The 15,179-nt window shown below is 49.0% G+C and overlaps 1 protein-coding gene across 3 annotated transcripts in view; it reads left to right on the forward strand.

Moving 5' to 3' along the window:
- The window catches only part of RALGAPA2 (Ral GTPase activating protein catalytic subunit alpha 2), a 3,672,963-nt gene that overhangs the window by 3,425,757 nt on the left and 232,027 nt on the right, over positions 1-15,179 (forward strand). For all 3 annotated transcript variants that reach the window (XM_069608069.1, XM_069608071.1, XM_069608070.1), the window contains one exon: positions 11,589-11,710. In XM_069608069.1, coding sequence (XP_069464170.1) covers positions 11,589-11,710 — 122 coding nt within the window. The remainder of the gene's footprint in view (positions 1-11,588; positions 11,711-15,179) is intronic.

The raw sequence follows: 15,179 nt of genomic DNA on the forward strand, positions 1-15,179 counted from the left end.
CCTGAGGTGCCGCAATGCTCTTTTAATGTCGAAAGGTAAGGGTTTTGTGGGGGAGTAACAATTGGATTAAATTGAGACTAAGTAAACCACACCAAGTCTTTTTGGAATCAACTCTTTATTTATCAAAGAACATTTTTTTGATTGTGATACTTTTTGTTTAAGCGCAAACCACAATAAGGTCTAGCTTGTTTGTTTTCAATATAATTATTTCCCTCTACAGTCTGAGGGTAATAGACGTTTAACTTGCTGCTTTTACACTTCAAACCTGATTTATATGGACTAGCACTGGAATTAGCCGAAGACTGACTTTCTTTTCATTCCATTTTGTGGGGGAAGAGTGTAGGGGCGGGGGGGGGGGTGGGTTCAGTTCTGGCACTGTCGCCAGATAGATACAGGCACAGACAATTAGTTGCCAGTTATAATGTTATCCTTGGGTGAAAGATTGTGATTTATGCATATTGACATGACATCGAAAAATAGAAACTGCTAAAAAGACGTGCGTGTTATGGCGTCAGGAAAGGCCCGACCCCCAGTTGATGTAGGCTCACGGAGACGCACACAACATGTTCAATGGCTGGTTGGAACTGGCGCATGTGAGGATGTGTGCCCTTTTTATTAACCTGCTCACATGGTGTGTCACATGTTACAGCACACGTGACACGGCACAAACTTTGGCGAGGGACTTGTACATAATATCCCATGTCAACTATAACAAAAACAAACAATGCAACACTTTAATAATACAACCTAGTGAGCTGCTGCTCCTCCACTGGCTTGCTGCATCCTTCACCCAAGTCCAATGCCATTCTTCTGTGGGTTGGCCACTGCTTTATTACGCAACCTCCTCCTCGCTGCAGCTCCCATGCTGCTCACCGGACCATCCTGTGCTCCAACCCGTAGGAAGAACACATCTACGTATTCTAGCTCCCACATAGCAACCACATCCTCATATTGACCGCTGTGTCCGGGCCACTCTTGTTCTTCACCACTGGCTGCCATCTGGGCGGCTGCCTTGTGACGTCCGTCTTTTCCCGGTCCTGTTGTCTTGACTGCACTTATGCATGGCCGTGGGGGTCTTACACCAAGCAGCAAAGTGTCCTACGTTGTGGCATCACTCACACTGTCGACCCATCGCCGGGCACGCTCCTGAATGTGGCAACACTCTGCTGCAGTACAAACATTCCCGGGGGCCGACATCTTCCACTCAAGCTTTCAGGGCTGTCACACTTCACCTCCGCTCTTCTTATTCTGCTCCCGGACCATGCACACCTACCCCATAATTCAGCCCCTTGATGGCGTCCTCCATCATAGCTGAACGTGTTGTGGCTAACTCCTGGGCTCGTCCTAGCTCCCACATTTTGATATGGCCGTGCCCAGCTCTTTTAATATCTGAGTGCGTAGTTTGTTGGAGTGGCACAGCTGAATTATTTGACCCCTGAGCTCCCCCTCTTCATCCACAAAAGCACATGTGGCAGCTAGAAGGCAAAGCCTTGTGTAGAGTGGGCGCTGTGCTGCCTGCTGCAAGCGGAACCTCTCAAAGTCAATATTCACCATCGGCTCAAAATATTCAGTGAGCACCTTTCTTGCCTCCTGATAAGTGCCAGTTCCTGGATGCAGCGTTTTATAGAGCCTGTGGACCAGGGGCTACGTCTGGAAAAGATCAAGGGCTAAGCTAATGTCGGGAGTCTGGGCTGTCTAGCATTTTGGTTGTAGCAGCTAAGCTTCTATCAGGGGCTACAACCAAAAGACCTGGGGCTATAGTCCCCTTGCCCCCCCCCTTAGCTACGCCTCTGCTGTGGATGCCACTCCCCGGATAAAATAGCCATAGGGTCTTCCTCTCTGCATCATCTGTTATTTCAGCTGCTTCACAAAACATCTAATCTTTCCAGCCAATGCGCCCAGTTGGCCCCTAGGGACGTTGGACACCCCTTTATACCAACTTCTGGCACAGGGTGGCTAAGAAACAGGGGACCCTGAGATTGTACAGTCCCACCCACTCCTTGCCTTGATGCCGGGGCGTTGCTTGCTCTCTGGCGGGCCCCTGTATGTTGCTCGGTCTGGGCGTTCCAAATAGCACATTGCTGCCAGCTCCCCTATTGTCACTGAACCTGGGGTCTCTGTCCACACTCTTTCCATTTTTGGGACTGTGCCTCTTCAGCCAAGCAAATGTGAAGTTCTTGGGCCACACCACATAAAACATTCTCGGGGGTGAGCACTGCGGTAGGCGGGCTAACAGCACCTTCTTGCTGGCAAAATACTCGGGAGTCGTGTCTCCAGGCGTCTTCTCACGACCTAACTTGACAAGTCCCTTCTCCAAATTTAACCAGAGCCCCTGCACCCCCAACACTCCCACGGGCCTGGGCCAAAACCACGCCAGCACCTCTGGACCAGGGCCGTGGCAGTCGTGGACTGACACTCCTCCAGCTCTTTCCCTCGGTACTCAGGGCCGCAGCAATATAGCTCAGTCCACCTCGTGTTGCCAAGCACTCAGGGGTTAAGGAGTGCTGCCCCCACCGTTGTGGGGGCGGAGCTATGATACGGCGGGAGGACGAAGGGAAGGGGTTTATGGGTAAGGCGCGCTGAGCGCCAGTGAGAGTGACATTGAGAGAAATAAAGAAGCAGCCTGCAGATCTCCGTGTGTGCGCGTCCTCCTTTACAAGGCCTCTACGAGGCAACACTGGCGACGAGGTTTTCATCCCCGTGCGCCCACGGAGTCCTCCTTGGCAATCCGCCGCTCCTCCTTTGGCTTTCCGCCACTCGCCGCGCCGCAAGCGCGGTCAAAGGCATCCGCATTGGCAGTCCGCCAACTTTCTCGCCCTGAATGCCCCGGGCCTCCTCCTCCTACATCCGCGCCGCAAGCGCGGTCAAAGGCATCCGCATTGGCAGTCCGCCAATTTTCTCGCCCTGAATGCCCCGGGCCTCCTCCTCCTACATCCGGACGTCCCAGACGGGCGGGAGCCCTCTTCCTCCTCCCAGTACTTTCCTCAACACGCCCTGAATGCCCCCAGGCCTCGTTTTCTCCTACATCCTGACGTCCTACACGGGCGGGAGCCCTCTTCCTCCTCTCCCTACTTCCTCAACACCTCAAGAGGTTCGTCGGTGGATCCCAGGAGCCTGCGTGACCACCACACACACCCCTGGCGCAGCACAGCGCATGGAAGCATTGGACATCTGCTGCGACACCCCACACGTCGTAGACCGGTGAGTCTGCCTGGCCCCCCCCCTCCATAACTTTCCACCCTTTCAAACGAGCCAAGCTCCACTAGCCTACCCGAATCAGGCACAAAGTACATATTTTTCCGGCATCATGAGCACGCCAGCCTCCGCGTCAGGGTCCAACCCAGGGTCGCCGACGCCGGCTCACGCGGTACAGCCGATTCAACTGCGTCTACCACCCCCTTTCACCATGACCCCACAAGCCACGAAAGGACCCAGATGGACTGATTGGATGGAAGATTTCCAGCACTATGTCAGGGGATCTGGTGATGGAAATTCCCCCAATATCAGAGACATCTTCCTTAATCTGGTGGGGGGCGAGATAAAGACTGTGGTCAAGACTATTCCTGCAGCTGAACAGAACACTTTCAAGGATTTAATAAAGGCCCTAGACAAACTCCTCATCATAGAAGTCAATCGTGACTATGAACGCTACCTTTTCAACAAGTGCACTTAAATGCCGCAGGAGACTGTTGATGAATTCATAACCCGCATGAGAGTAAAAGGTGCAAATTGCCAATTCGACGCATTTTCTCTGGAAGAAGCCATAAGATTAAGGGTCATTGAAGGTTGCTTATCCCCTGCCCTCAAGAAACAGCTCTTGAAAAAACCCCTCTCCATCCAGGAAGTGAGCGAGCGAGCTCGCATACATGAGAGGGTCGATGCCCAAGCTACATCCATGGCCAGTTCAAGCAACCCCAAACACGACGCAGCGGAACTGGTCGCAACCATACAACCATCTCGTCCAGGTGACAGGGGGCCACAGCCATACAGAACTCAGAACATTCAAACACCCCGCCTACAGAGACAATGCTATCGCTGTGGGATGTCTTTTCCGCATGCAGGATCTTGCCCAGCTCTGTCTCAACGATGCACAAACTGCGGAAGAGAAGGCCATTTCCACTCGGTGTGCAGGGAAGGCGTACCATTTCCTCCCGTGAGACCCCAAACGCCAGTCAGGACATTTGTCCGTCCGCCACCTCCTAGACACTTTCAACCCCGATACTACCAACAAAGCCAAGGACAGAGACGGTACGTCAGAGCCATTGACGAATACCATACGCCGGGGTACCCGCCACAGCCAGAGCAGACTGATCCGACCAGATACTTCACCGATGAATATGATCATCCCCCAGAGGAATATGGGCCTGAGACTTTCTGCCAGGAGGTGCAGGGAGCCGCATATGACATGCCGTATGACTCATACGACCAAAATGAGTTTGTCAACCTCATACTCGACACTGAAGAGGCCAGAGAAGCCCCGAAAATCCCCATCAAAATGGGGAATAGACAATTCCAATTCATGATTGACTCAGGCGCTACTGTTAACATTATGGGCGAACAGGACTATGCCATACTACCGAACCCACCTGCACTTCAACAGTCCCGCTCAAGGATATTTCAGTGGGGCGCCACCACCCCCCTACCGACAGTAGGATGTTTCACACAACGCCTTCTCCTGAATGGCCGGAAAGTAGACACAACAATACACATCATCCGGTCACTTGCTAGAAGCCGATGCCTGCTCAGTTATCACACGGCGTCCCGGTTGGGTTTAATCGAAATACACGTGAGGGCGGGAGACTCCATCACAGCAACCTCCGAGAGCACAAACGCGAAAGATACAGTTGGTGCCATCGCATGCTACCAGCTGCAGAACCTGGTCACACAGGCTGACATCACAAGAGACTTCCCCAACCTCTGCAAGGGGCTGGGCAAACTCAAGGCCCCCCCCATCCGACTCCACATTGACACATTGGTGAGGCCGGTACCGCAACACCCCCGGAGAGTGGGTTTCCACCTGCAAGCGGCAGTATCAGACGCACTCCAACAACTGTTGTCTGATGGCATCATTGAACCAGCCACAGGTCCGACACCATGGGTTTCCCCACTCGTGGTTGTACCAAAAGAGGGAGGAAAGATCCGTTTGTGTGTGGACATGAGAGTGGCAAACACTGCCATTCAGCGCGAGAGGCATCCGGGCCCTTGCATCGAGGACATGATCGTGCAACTGAACAGCGCCCAGATGTTCTCCAAACTCGACCTCAACCAAGGATACCATCAGCTGGAGCTGCATCCGGAATCCAGACCCATCACGACATTCGCGACCCATGATGGTCTCTACAGATATCGGCGCCTGAACTTTGGCATCTCATCAGCTGCAGAAATCTTCCAAGAGGCCATCCGGCAGGTGATCAGACCCATCAAGGGCACACTGAATTACAGTGACGACATCCTCGTTTTTGGATCATCGAAAGAGTCTCACGACAAGGCTCTGCTCGCTACATGTGCAGCACTCCAAGAAGCAGGCCTCACCCTCAATATTGCAAAATGTCGTTTCAGCAAGACCAAGCTGAAATTTTTTGGACACATCTTTTCCAGCGAGGGTATGATGCCGGATCCCGATAAAGTTGACACTATCACCAACCTAGAAGAACCGCGACAGGTCGCTGACGTCCGCTCGTTTCTCGGCATGGCTGGCTACTGTGCGAGGTATATACCGCACTACGCGTCCCTCACCGACCCTCTACGAAAACTCCTCCAGAAAGAAACGGTGTTTGAATGGACCCCTGCGTGAATCCAGGCTTTCTCCGACATCAAGCGGGCCCTGATGGAAGCACACCGCCTGGCATACTTCAATCCCGCATGGCACACTGAAATAGTGGTGGACGCGAGCCCGGTGGGCCTTGGTGCCATCCTAGCCCAAACCAGCGGGGCGGATGTCCACCCGAGACACGTTGTCGCGTATGCGAGCAGGGCCCTGTCCACCCCGGAACTGGCCTACTCCCAGGCGGAAAAAGAGATCTTAGCCGCCGTCTGGGCGTGCGAACATTTCCATGACTTCATCATTGGGAAAAAGTTTACTTTAATAACGGACCACCAAGCCCTGCTATCGCTCTTTGGCAACCCGCACACCAAGATGCCTCCTAGAATCGAGCGGTGGGGAATCCGTTTACAGGAGTATGACTATGACATCGTGCATCGTCCCGGGGGCGACCTCAACCCCGCTGACTACCTGTCACGCCACCCAGTTGGGGCCCCACTGACCCGTGAGGGAGACATCGCCTATGTACAATACATAGCGTCAAACTCACTACCACCGGCGCTGTCCCTGGAGACAGTGGCTGCCGCATCAGCTGCTGACCCCACCATGGCACTCGCCATCAGCCTCACATTGTCCAGCAAATGGAGGGATCACCATAGAGCAACGCTGGCACACCCAGGAGCGTGCAAACAAGAAATTGAAAGGTTGGCCAGGGTACATAGCGAACTGGCCGTCAAGGACAACGACATCCTCCTCAGAGGGTGCAAAATCGTCATCCCCGCCACGCTCAGGAATGAAGTAGTAAGCACGGCCCATGAGGGTCATAGAGGAGCAGAAAACACCAAAAGGCAGCTGAGGCGCCATGTCTGGTTCCCGTTCCTGGATGCTGCAGTAGAAGAATGGGTGAAGAACTGCCATGCCTGTCAGTGCACAGCCCCTGCGGAACATCCACCCCCGCTCCAACACACACGGATACCCGAACGACCATGGGAACGGGTAGCCATGGACTTCTATCGACCCACAGAAGAGGGTGACTACCTCTTGCTCCTAATAGATGAACACTCACGTTTCCCAATCGTCAAAACGGTCACCACCACCGCATTCCCCCAAGTAGCAGCGGCAATAGAAGTGTTCAGCGAGTGGGGGATCCCCAAGATAGTCAAATCCGACAATGGGCCCCCGTTCAGTGGACATGAATTTGGAACACTAGCAGAACACCTAGGATTTGTACATACGAAGATAACTCCTCGCCACACTCAAGCTAATGGGATGGCTGAACGATTCATGGCATCGATCAAAAAAACGAGACAAAGAGCCAGAGTAGAAGCGGTCGACCCACACCAGGCGCTGTGCCGACTCCTACGGGACTACAGAAACACTCCTCACGAAGCCACCAACAAGACACCGGCCGAGCTCATATTTCGCTACAAAGTACGAACCCGCATACCACACAACCCATCTGATGAGGAGCCGCTTGACATGGACGTGCTCCGAAGGGATGCAGAAGCCAAGGAGAGAGCGAGACGAGAGACAGACGCCCGCCGCCATGCAGTAATACAAGACTTCCACGTTGGAGACGAAGTACTCGTCCAGCAACCAACGCTCAGAAAGACAGATCCGCGGTTTGTTCCAAGTCCCATGAGAGTAACCGCAGTGAAAGGCACGATGGTGACAGCCGAGGATCAAAGTAGAGCTGTCACCAGGAACTGTCAACAATTCAGACACTACTCCAGACGAGAAGGAACAGAGCCGCTCCAGCGATCGGCCTCTCCAGAGCCGCGAGAGTCGCGGGATGACTTGTGGGTCCCACCAGGAGGAGACCCAGGAGGGACAAGCAGAGAAGTGAGGACCACGGAACTGCAAGAGGCAGGTGACCAAGAGGAGAGGCCACGGAGAACTGTAAGAAAACCCGTGAGACTTGTTAAAGAATGTTGATCTCGATGTTTGAATATATTGTTCGGGGGTGATGTTGCCAAGCACTCAGGGGTTAAGGAGTGCTGCCCCCACCGTTGTGGGGGCGGAGCTATGATACGGCGGGAGGACGAAGGGAAGGGGTTTATGGGTAAGGCGCGCTGAGCGCCAGTGAGAGTGACATTGAGAGAAATAAAGAAGCAGCCTGCAGATCTCCGTGTGTGTGCGTCCTCCTTTACAAGGCCTCTACGAGGCAACACCTCGGCAGTTGTAATATTGTGCGCCGTACTCCGCAGTGGTTAACAGTAAAATAACAAATCTTGCCTGGAACAGGTGGTCAACGGGACAGGCCCGGCAGCAGAGATCTGTGCGCACACCTCTCGCCAAATCCTGCAAATGCTCTGGGGACTCCGGAGGCACTAGCACGCGCATAGCGCGACCTCGTAGGGGGGGTGGTCGCTGGAGCAGGTCCGGCTCGCATGCAGAGCACCTCGCAGCGGGCGCTCCCTGCAGCGTGTGCCGGTGTGGCCATTGTAGACACACGGTTCGTTTCCCTCATTGTCAATGTTATGCGGTCGGGAAAGACCCGACCCCCAGTTGATGTATGCTCACAGAGACTCACACGACCGACTCAATGGCTGGTTGGGAACTGGCGCACGTGAGGACGTGTCCTTTTTATTAACCTGCTCACATGGTGTATCACGTGTTACAACACAAATTTTGGGGAGGGACTCGTACATAAGTGTGTGCGTCGTTAGAAGCTACCATCACAGGGGAGGGGGGGGAGGGTCAGCCTCTCCCGTAAAGGGGTCTATATGTAAAGAATAGTTACAAAGTGTAAGAGTCTTCACTGTGTATTCCATGTGTTTATTGTGTTTAAAGCCGATTGGTGTGCCTTTTTGTTCTGTATGTCCCTAGTAAGGAAAAACCATTTTTTCTTTGCTTTGTGCAATGTTATAGTTTGTGTTGTAGATTGCTGGGTTGCTCTCTCGTGGAACATGTACTGAACGGAGACCCTCCGCCGCACTTGGTTGCAAACAGTGATGCAGTGTTGTCTTTCCCAGGCTTACACAGCCGTACACAATAACGTAGCAATGCTCTGTTAACTGTTGACCAGTGTGTTGTATGCCTACGTGTTAGACGTCCTAGTGCTTTCGCTACATTTCGCGGGATGTTATTCGGCCTACAGTGAAAAGCCTTTCGGGAGTATGCAAACGTATAAACCTGGTGCGTATTTGGGAGTGGATGGCAGGCCTGGTGAGGTCCTCGGGCTCAGGTGGCCGTCTGTCCCAAGTTTAGTGGAGGCCTTTCAGCAATTGGTCACGGCGTGCGCCGCCCCTGCTGCGCCAGCACGTGCCAGCTTAGTGTCAGAGGGCCTGTGCGCCAGGCGACCGGCCACTCAGGCCTAGTGCCCTGCTGTTCAGTGGGACCAGCGGCCTAAAAAGGAGAGCGCCCTGGCAACAGCCGCCTAGCGCCGCGCAGGGCGGGCAGCCTTGATAATGAGGCGCGGACATAGCGTCTGCCAGCCCCTGCAGTCCAGGGCAGGCATGTGCTTCCCCTCCCAGGAACTTCTTTGGCATCCCATCTATCAACCAGAGTCATCAGGAGTTCAGTCGGTGGGGAGGGGTGCGGGCTAGGGAGACGAATGCTCTCTACTGCTACCAGGAATGCGGTCCCTATAAGTTGAAACGCTAGACAAGCGGTGCTGTCACCGCCGTAAGGAATATATGTATCCGTACTGTACTGGTGTTTTTTTTTACATAGGTTAAGCAAACTGATCTGAAGTCTGCCTTTCACTGAAACATAACACGTGCACCCCGATATGTGTCCAGAGCTAAGGTTGTTAATCTGTACGGTGTACTTATGGGGACGGACCCCAACTGAGCATCCAGAATAAACTTGGCATCTTGATTTGTTGACGTGCATAGAGCAGATATCTGTGTGTGTGTCTGGGTAAATCAGCACCGACCTTGTCAGAGCTTTCTCTGTGAAAAGATGAGGTGGTCAGTTCATAAATTAAACAGTGAACGATACATACAAGCCTCCCTACTTTGACCGTAAAGATCTTTTTGTAAGTATCGTAATAAACGGCTTTTGTACCAGAAGCCCATTCTGAAACTGTTAAAAACGTTAAAACAGCTTTAATGTACCTCTCCCATCTTGCAAGGGGATAATTACACGTCAAACTTAACCATGCATGTTTCGGGGGTAAGTACCAGACCTTTTTGACACCAAGACATAGGGCCTCATTACAAGTCAGCCGGTCCGGAAACAGCGATGGCAGTAAGTCCGCCTCCACCGTTGTTTCTTGACTGGCTGATAACGAGTCTAGCAGGCGGGAGGTGTCACCCCCGCCAGGTCTGACCTGGCGGGCGTAACACCACCTGCCTGCAGGCGCACATGGAAACACCGGCTCTGTCATAGACGGTACCAGCGTTTCCATGGTCCCCATCCCCATGGAGTCCTTTTGGACTCCATGGGAATGGGGATTTACAGAATTCTGCCTCCAGAATTACCGGGTCACCAGGGTTGTAATGCCCCGGTGATTCCGGCAATCAAGGAGGCGGAATGGCAATACGGGTCTGGCGGCTGCCTGCCGGTTTTTCCAGCACAGCTACTGCCGGACTCGTAATGAGGCCCATGGGTTTGTAATTCCCGTTTCAGTATGTGACGCCCAAAAAAGCATCATTCTGTGGGAATCACTTGACCACCTCCTTGTGCATTCAATTGCAAAGATTAGTAAAACAAGTCCCATGTACTTTGCTCAACTGCATCCAGCATACTGTTCTCGTTAAATCCAATTTTAAAAAGCACAATATGGAAGCATTCTTGCTGTGAATAAATGCAACTTGCGCTCAAAATATCAACGGTTTGGGCCTACAAATGAGTGATCACTTTGGGCACCTACAGACTTAATTCAGAGTCCTATGCGAGCTATTATGCTGTTATTGGGAGTGCGTGATTCACGTTAAAGCATAAGCTCGAGGCAAAGGACAAGGATTTGCAACCACTCTTTGAAAAGCCACCACAAGCAAGGGGCCCATTGGGGCATCTGCTAAGTCACTTGAGTTTGTTTTGCGTGTACTTTTTATTGGTGATTATTTTTTTTTCTCACACATTTAAATGATCAGACTTCATAATTCTGGCTGCGCGGTGGTTTAAAGAGCTCCATCATTTCACTTTCAGACATTAATATGAGGCAAGACTTCTGTTACTGGCCTCCTGGCTGGTCATTGCTCTTGACTGGATTCTGGTTTCTACTGATTTCAACCATGGTGTTTACTGTAGCAGGACAAGCACACTTGGGATTGTCCAGTGACACAATTCATAACTGATTTTCTGGCGTTTGCATTATTATTACTAACTGAAATATGTGTGGCCTACTGGATTTGAAGAGTAGAATCATTTTAATACTAAAGCAACTTTATTTCGCAATGTGTATTTTAACATTAATTTTTAGGTTACTGGTCCACTAGTGTTTTTGGAAAATTGCATTTCTAATCAGAAATCAGAATGTATTTTTTACTTTTGAGGAATGTTCCTTTGTGTGGTTTTGTTTGCATTGCAGACATGTTGCCCTTACCAAGATTTGTTTTCTGATCATGAATATTTTCTTTGCAGTAGCTACTGCTTGCATTTTCCTTATTCGGAAAAAAATAAGTTTGAAAGGAAGCTATATTGTTTTCTGATCTATTTGCTCGTTAATGATTTCTGAAATGTGTTACTTTTGATTGGGAAGCATGTGGCCTGCTTTCTTTAATGTATTCCGAGCATGTGTTGGTTTGACATGTAATGCAATAAGGGCGAATGCCGGTTCATGATGTTTCCTACATGTTTGCATGTGTTTGACTGGACCCATCTTCACCGAAACAGTGTCTAGCCAGCATGGTTTCTCCTTAACATGTTCTCTCTACAGCTATGAAGAAAGAGCTCTGTACCTCGAAGCAATAATCCAGAATCACAGAGAAGTCTTGACATTTGAGGATTTTGCGGCACAAGTGTTTTCTCCCAGCCCTACCTATTCCGTTGGAGGAACTGGTAAGTACATACATGATATTCAAATGTATTATTTTACTTTTAAGCTCCTTCATCACTTTGCGTCCAACATGCAGAGGCAGATGCAGTTGTGCTTATCATAGATAAATGCTGTAAATGCAAGACTGCCATTCTTAGGGCCCTTTTCCCCTCGACTCGGCTAATGAATATCAAAAGAAAGCACGGCATCCATGTTGATCTGTTTGACATGTGAGCTGTTCAGCGAGGTTCCCTCTACTGTGTTAACCTCCGAAGCTAGCCGGGTTAATGAACTTTCTCGTGGTAATGTGCTCCTGTTCATGCGGGAGGGTGGGTTTCTCACTGCGCTTGGGATATGCCGCTCAGTAGTTGGGCTACAATCACTGCTTGCTTATTAAAAAAAGAGCCCCTCGCAGTGAAAACCGTTGCTGCTAATGCTAAACGGGGATTATGCTGCTGAGATACTAGGGTCAGGGATTAATGTGGCAGAGATGCAGGAATGACATCCCTTTAGTACATTGTGAATCTACTGTGCCATGCTACTTTATTATTTTTTCCAGTATTTTTTGTGCAGGAGTCTGGTGTACTTTAAAATCAAAGACTCCAATTTGATTCCAGAGTGCCCTATTGAGTCACTATCTCACCATCCAGAAAAAACTGCTGGCCCTAGTGCAGGGTGCAAAACCGTAGTTTTTGCTGGTGCTCTGCCTATCTAAAAAAGGGGACAGCAGAATATGCTTGCCCTAATACTAACAATTAATTTGAGTTTGATATAGTCCACTCTACAGATTGATATTTGTAGTTTGCAATAAAAGTAGCATGCTGTGCATTGAGATATGTGGGCATGACCCAGAGACCAATAAAGAAAAACGAATAGCGGAACATAAGTATAATGGAAAATACGTCATGTATTTGCAAGAAAAAGGTCAATTCACCAATGGTAGAACATTTCGTACAAAAGCAACCTGCACAAAAAGACTTCAAGTGAACTGTACTTAAACAAATAAAAGTGCCACCTAGAGGAGGTGACCAACACAAAATTCTGCTCCAGTGGGAACAAAATTGGATATTCAAACTTGAAACCAGTAAAAATGGTCTAAATGAAGAAATTCCGAGGCAGCAACCATCAGTGTTGGAAGACACACAGAACAGCTACAAAAACAGCGAAAGAATAGAATCCACATGGCCCCATTATAGCGCATTATGAATTCATCCCCCAAATATGATTATAAGGAAATCTAATCCCCCTATGTTCCACGCTCTTATTGGATACATTCACCTAACTACCATCCCCTTCAACATATATTTACATTAGCGCATATTTAAAGTAAAACCCCTTTTTGTGCTCTTTCCATAGTCGGTCATGACATCACACAATTACATATTCACCTACAACAATCTTAAACACGTTCCATCTGCTCTGGGACCTCTTAACCCTGGGTGTGATGCACATGGCTTTTACAAGAACACTTCATCAATATGAGGAGGGAGAGAAAAAAAGTTTCATTTGAACCAGTGATAAACATCTTATCCACCCACACTTGCTAGCGTCCCTGGGAATTCACGTTTCATGCTAATCTATTAGAACTACCATTTCAGCTCACAATGCCTATGGCCATATCCTGGTAATTTCCATGAGAGCCTAATTTAAACCCATAAACCATTTGCCACGCCTGCCCTTCAACACCTATTGCACCGGATTTATTACTTGGCCCCAAGTCGACCCTGCCATGTGGCTGGACTTCCCTGGTCACTGAATAATAAACTCCCATGTTCTCAGGAAGATTACATCTTTTATCCACATCAACACCAAGTTGTTAACCTATGACCCACTAGCATGTCATTTCGTCCTGGCCTTAACTAACCATTTGATATTATTGCAGCTGGCTGAATGCGGTTATCCGCTTTCCTTCATCCTTTGTCCTTGGTCAACCAACTCTCCAGGTTGCCTAAAGTTTATCTCGCCAACCCAGGTTTCTGCGGCCTACACAAAGTCCCAGCTATGAGGGACCTGCGGTATACCTTCCCATGTAGTCACTATGTGCCCCCTTTTCCCCAACTGTCCCAGACACCTTCCCTGAAAACCCCTGTGTATATAGGTCTGTGCCTGTGTGTTCACGACTACTGCATCCCTTCACAGTGGCTTTCCCAAGCCCCAAATCTCTTCTGTTGCGTGCGCATATAAAGCTCATCGCTTCCCTCCTTTAGGCACTACATTGCATGTCACACAACCACATTGGGTTCACACTATCCGCATACTTGTCAATATGTTGCTATGTGTATGCACATCTAAAATACTTCAACTATAGAGAAAATAACACTAACAGCATCACTCATCCCATTCTCATTAACTATACTAGATACATACCAGATTGCAACATCAAATCTACCGCAGTCATCAGTCGGGTACGTGCAACGCAAACCCTTCTTTCCCATTGAAATCAATTCATCAATCTTGAATTTCTCCTTCTGTAATCTACCTCAGTAATGATCCTTACAATTAATTGAAATTTATATTCAGCTTTTACACATGACCTACCACCCTCTTGTGTAAAAGTGTGGCGGTGGGAGGTTCTGAGTGGCTTCTTATTGTATCCCTCCATTTTTCTGCACAGGCTGTTTGTTGCTTGGCTCATTTCTGTGTGCAAGAGTTGTTTGTTAATGAATTGGAGAATCTGCTCCCTCACCCGTAGACGCCCTCTTAGTTCATATGTTCTGTATGTCTAAGCCATGAAATTGAACACAAGAATTGAACTGGGTGAAATAATTAACTTACAAATAAAAATCAATCATGCATCATTGTTTAACATCGACTGCTCCACTCCTTGTGCTTTCAGAACTATTTTTTGGAGCTAATAGGTGTATGCAAACACTTGTATTGGTTGCCAGTAGCAGCAGGTCAGAAGGCTTTGAAGATAAGCAAACTGGCAGAAGTATAGGGGAACAAGTCATATTTGCATAATTGCACCTCCTGATACATGTAGAGGCATTGGAACACTTTGGTATATCATTTTTTGATTTCTGCTTAACGGGATTACTAGACTATCCAAAAAAGCAAATAATTTGAAGTTAATATTGGTTCCTAACAAATAAAAAAGAGTTGCCAGGTGCCCATTGAATTAAATCTACTCGTATATTAAACAGTACAAAAAGTGAATAAGAAAGATATGATCTTATTCCCTTAAGTGCTAAAGGTGTATATTTTCATCCTGAATTATATAGGAAATCACTGTAAACTCGGCTCACTAAGAAGTTTTCTGAAGCATACACTAAACTGTTTGTTAGAATCTATATAAGCTATAGGTATTTGCACATTGTACCAACTTCATTCTCTATAGCCAAAATGTTTTAGCATGGATTTTGATTACATCCTTGTAGGCCAGATAATACATGCCATTCTGTAGTGTCTGATGCAATCCGTTATATTGTATCATTTGTCTTTAATCATTTTTATCTTATATATGAGTCCATATGTGTATCTGCTCCTTGGAGC

This window comes from Ambystoma mexicanum, chromosome 4q (assembly GCF_040938575.1).
Source record: "Ambystoma mexicanum isolate Mex_15411 chromosome 4q, UKY_AmexF1_1, whole genome shotgun sequence".
In the NCBI taxonomy this organism is placed as follows: domain Eukaryota; kingdom Metazoa; phylum Chordata; class Amphibia; order Caudata; family Ambystomatidae; genus Ambystoma; species Ambystoma mexicanum.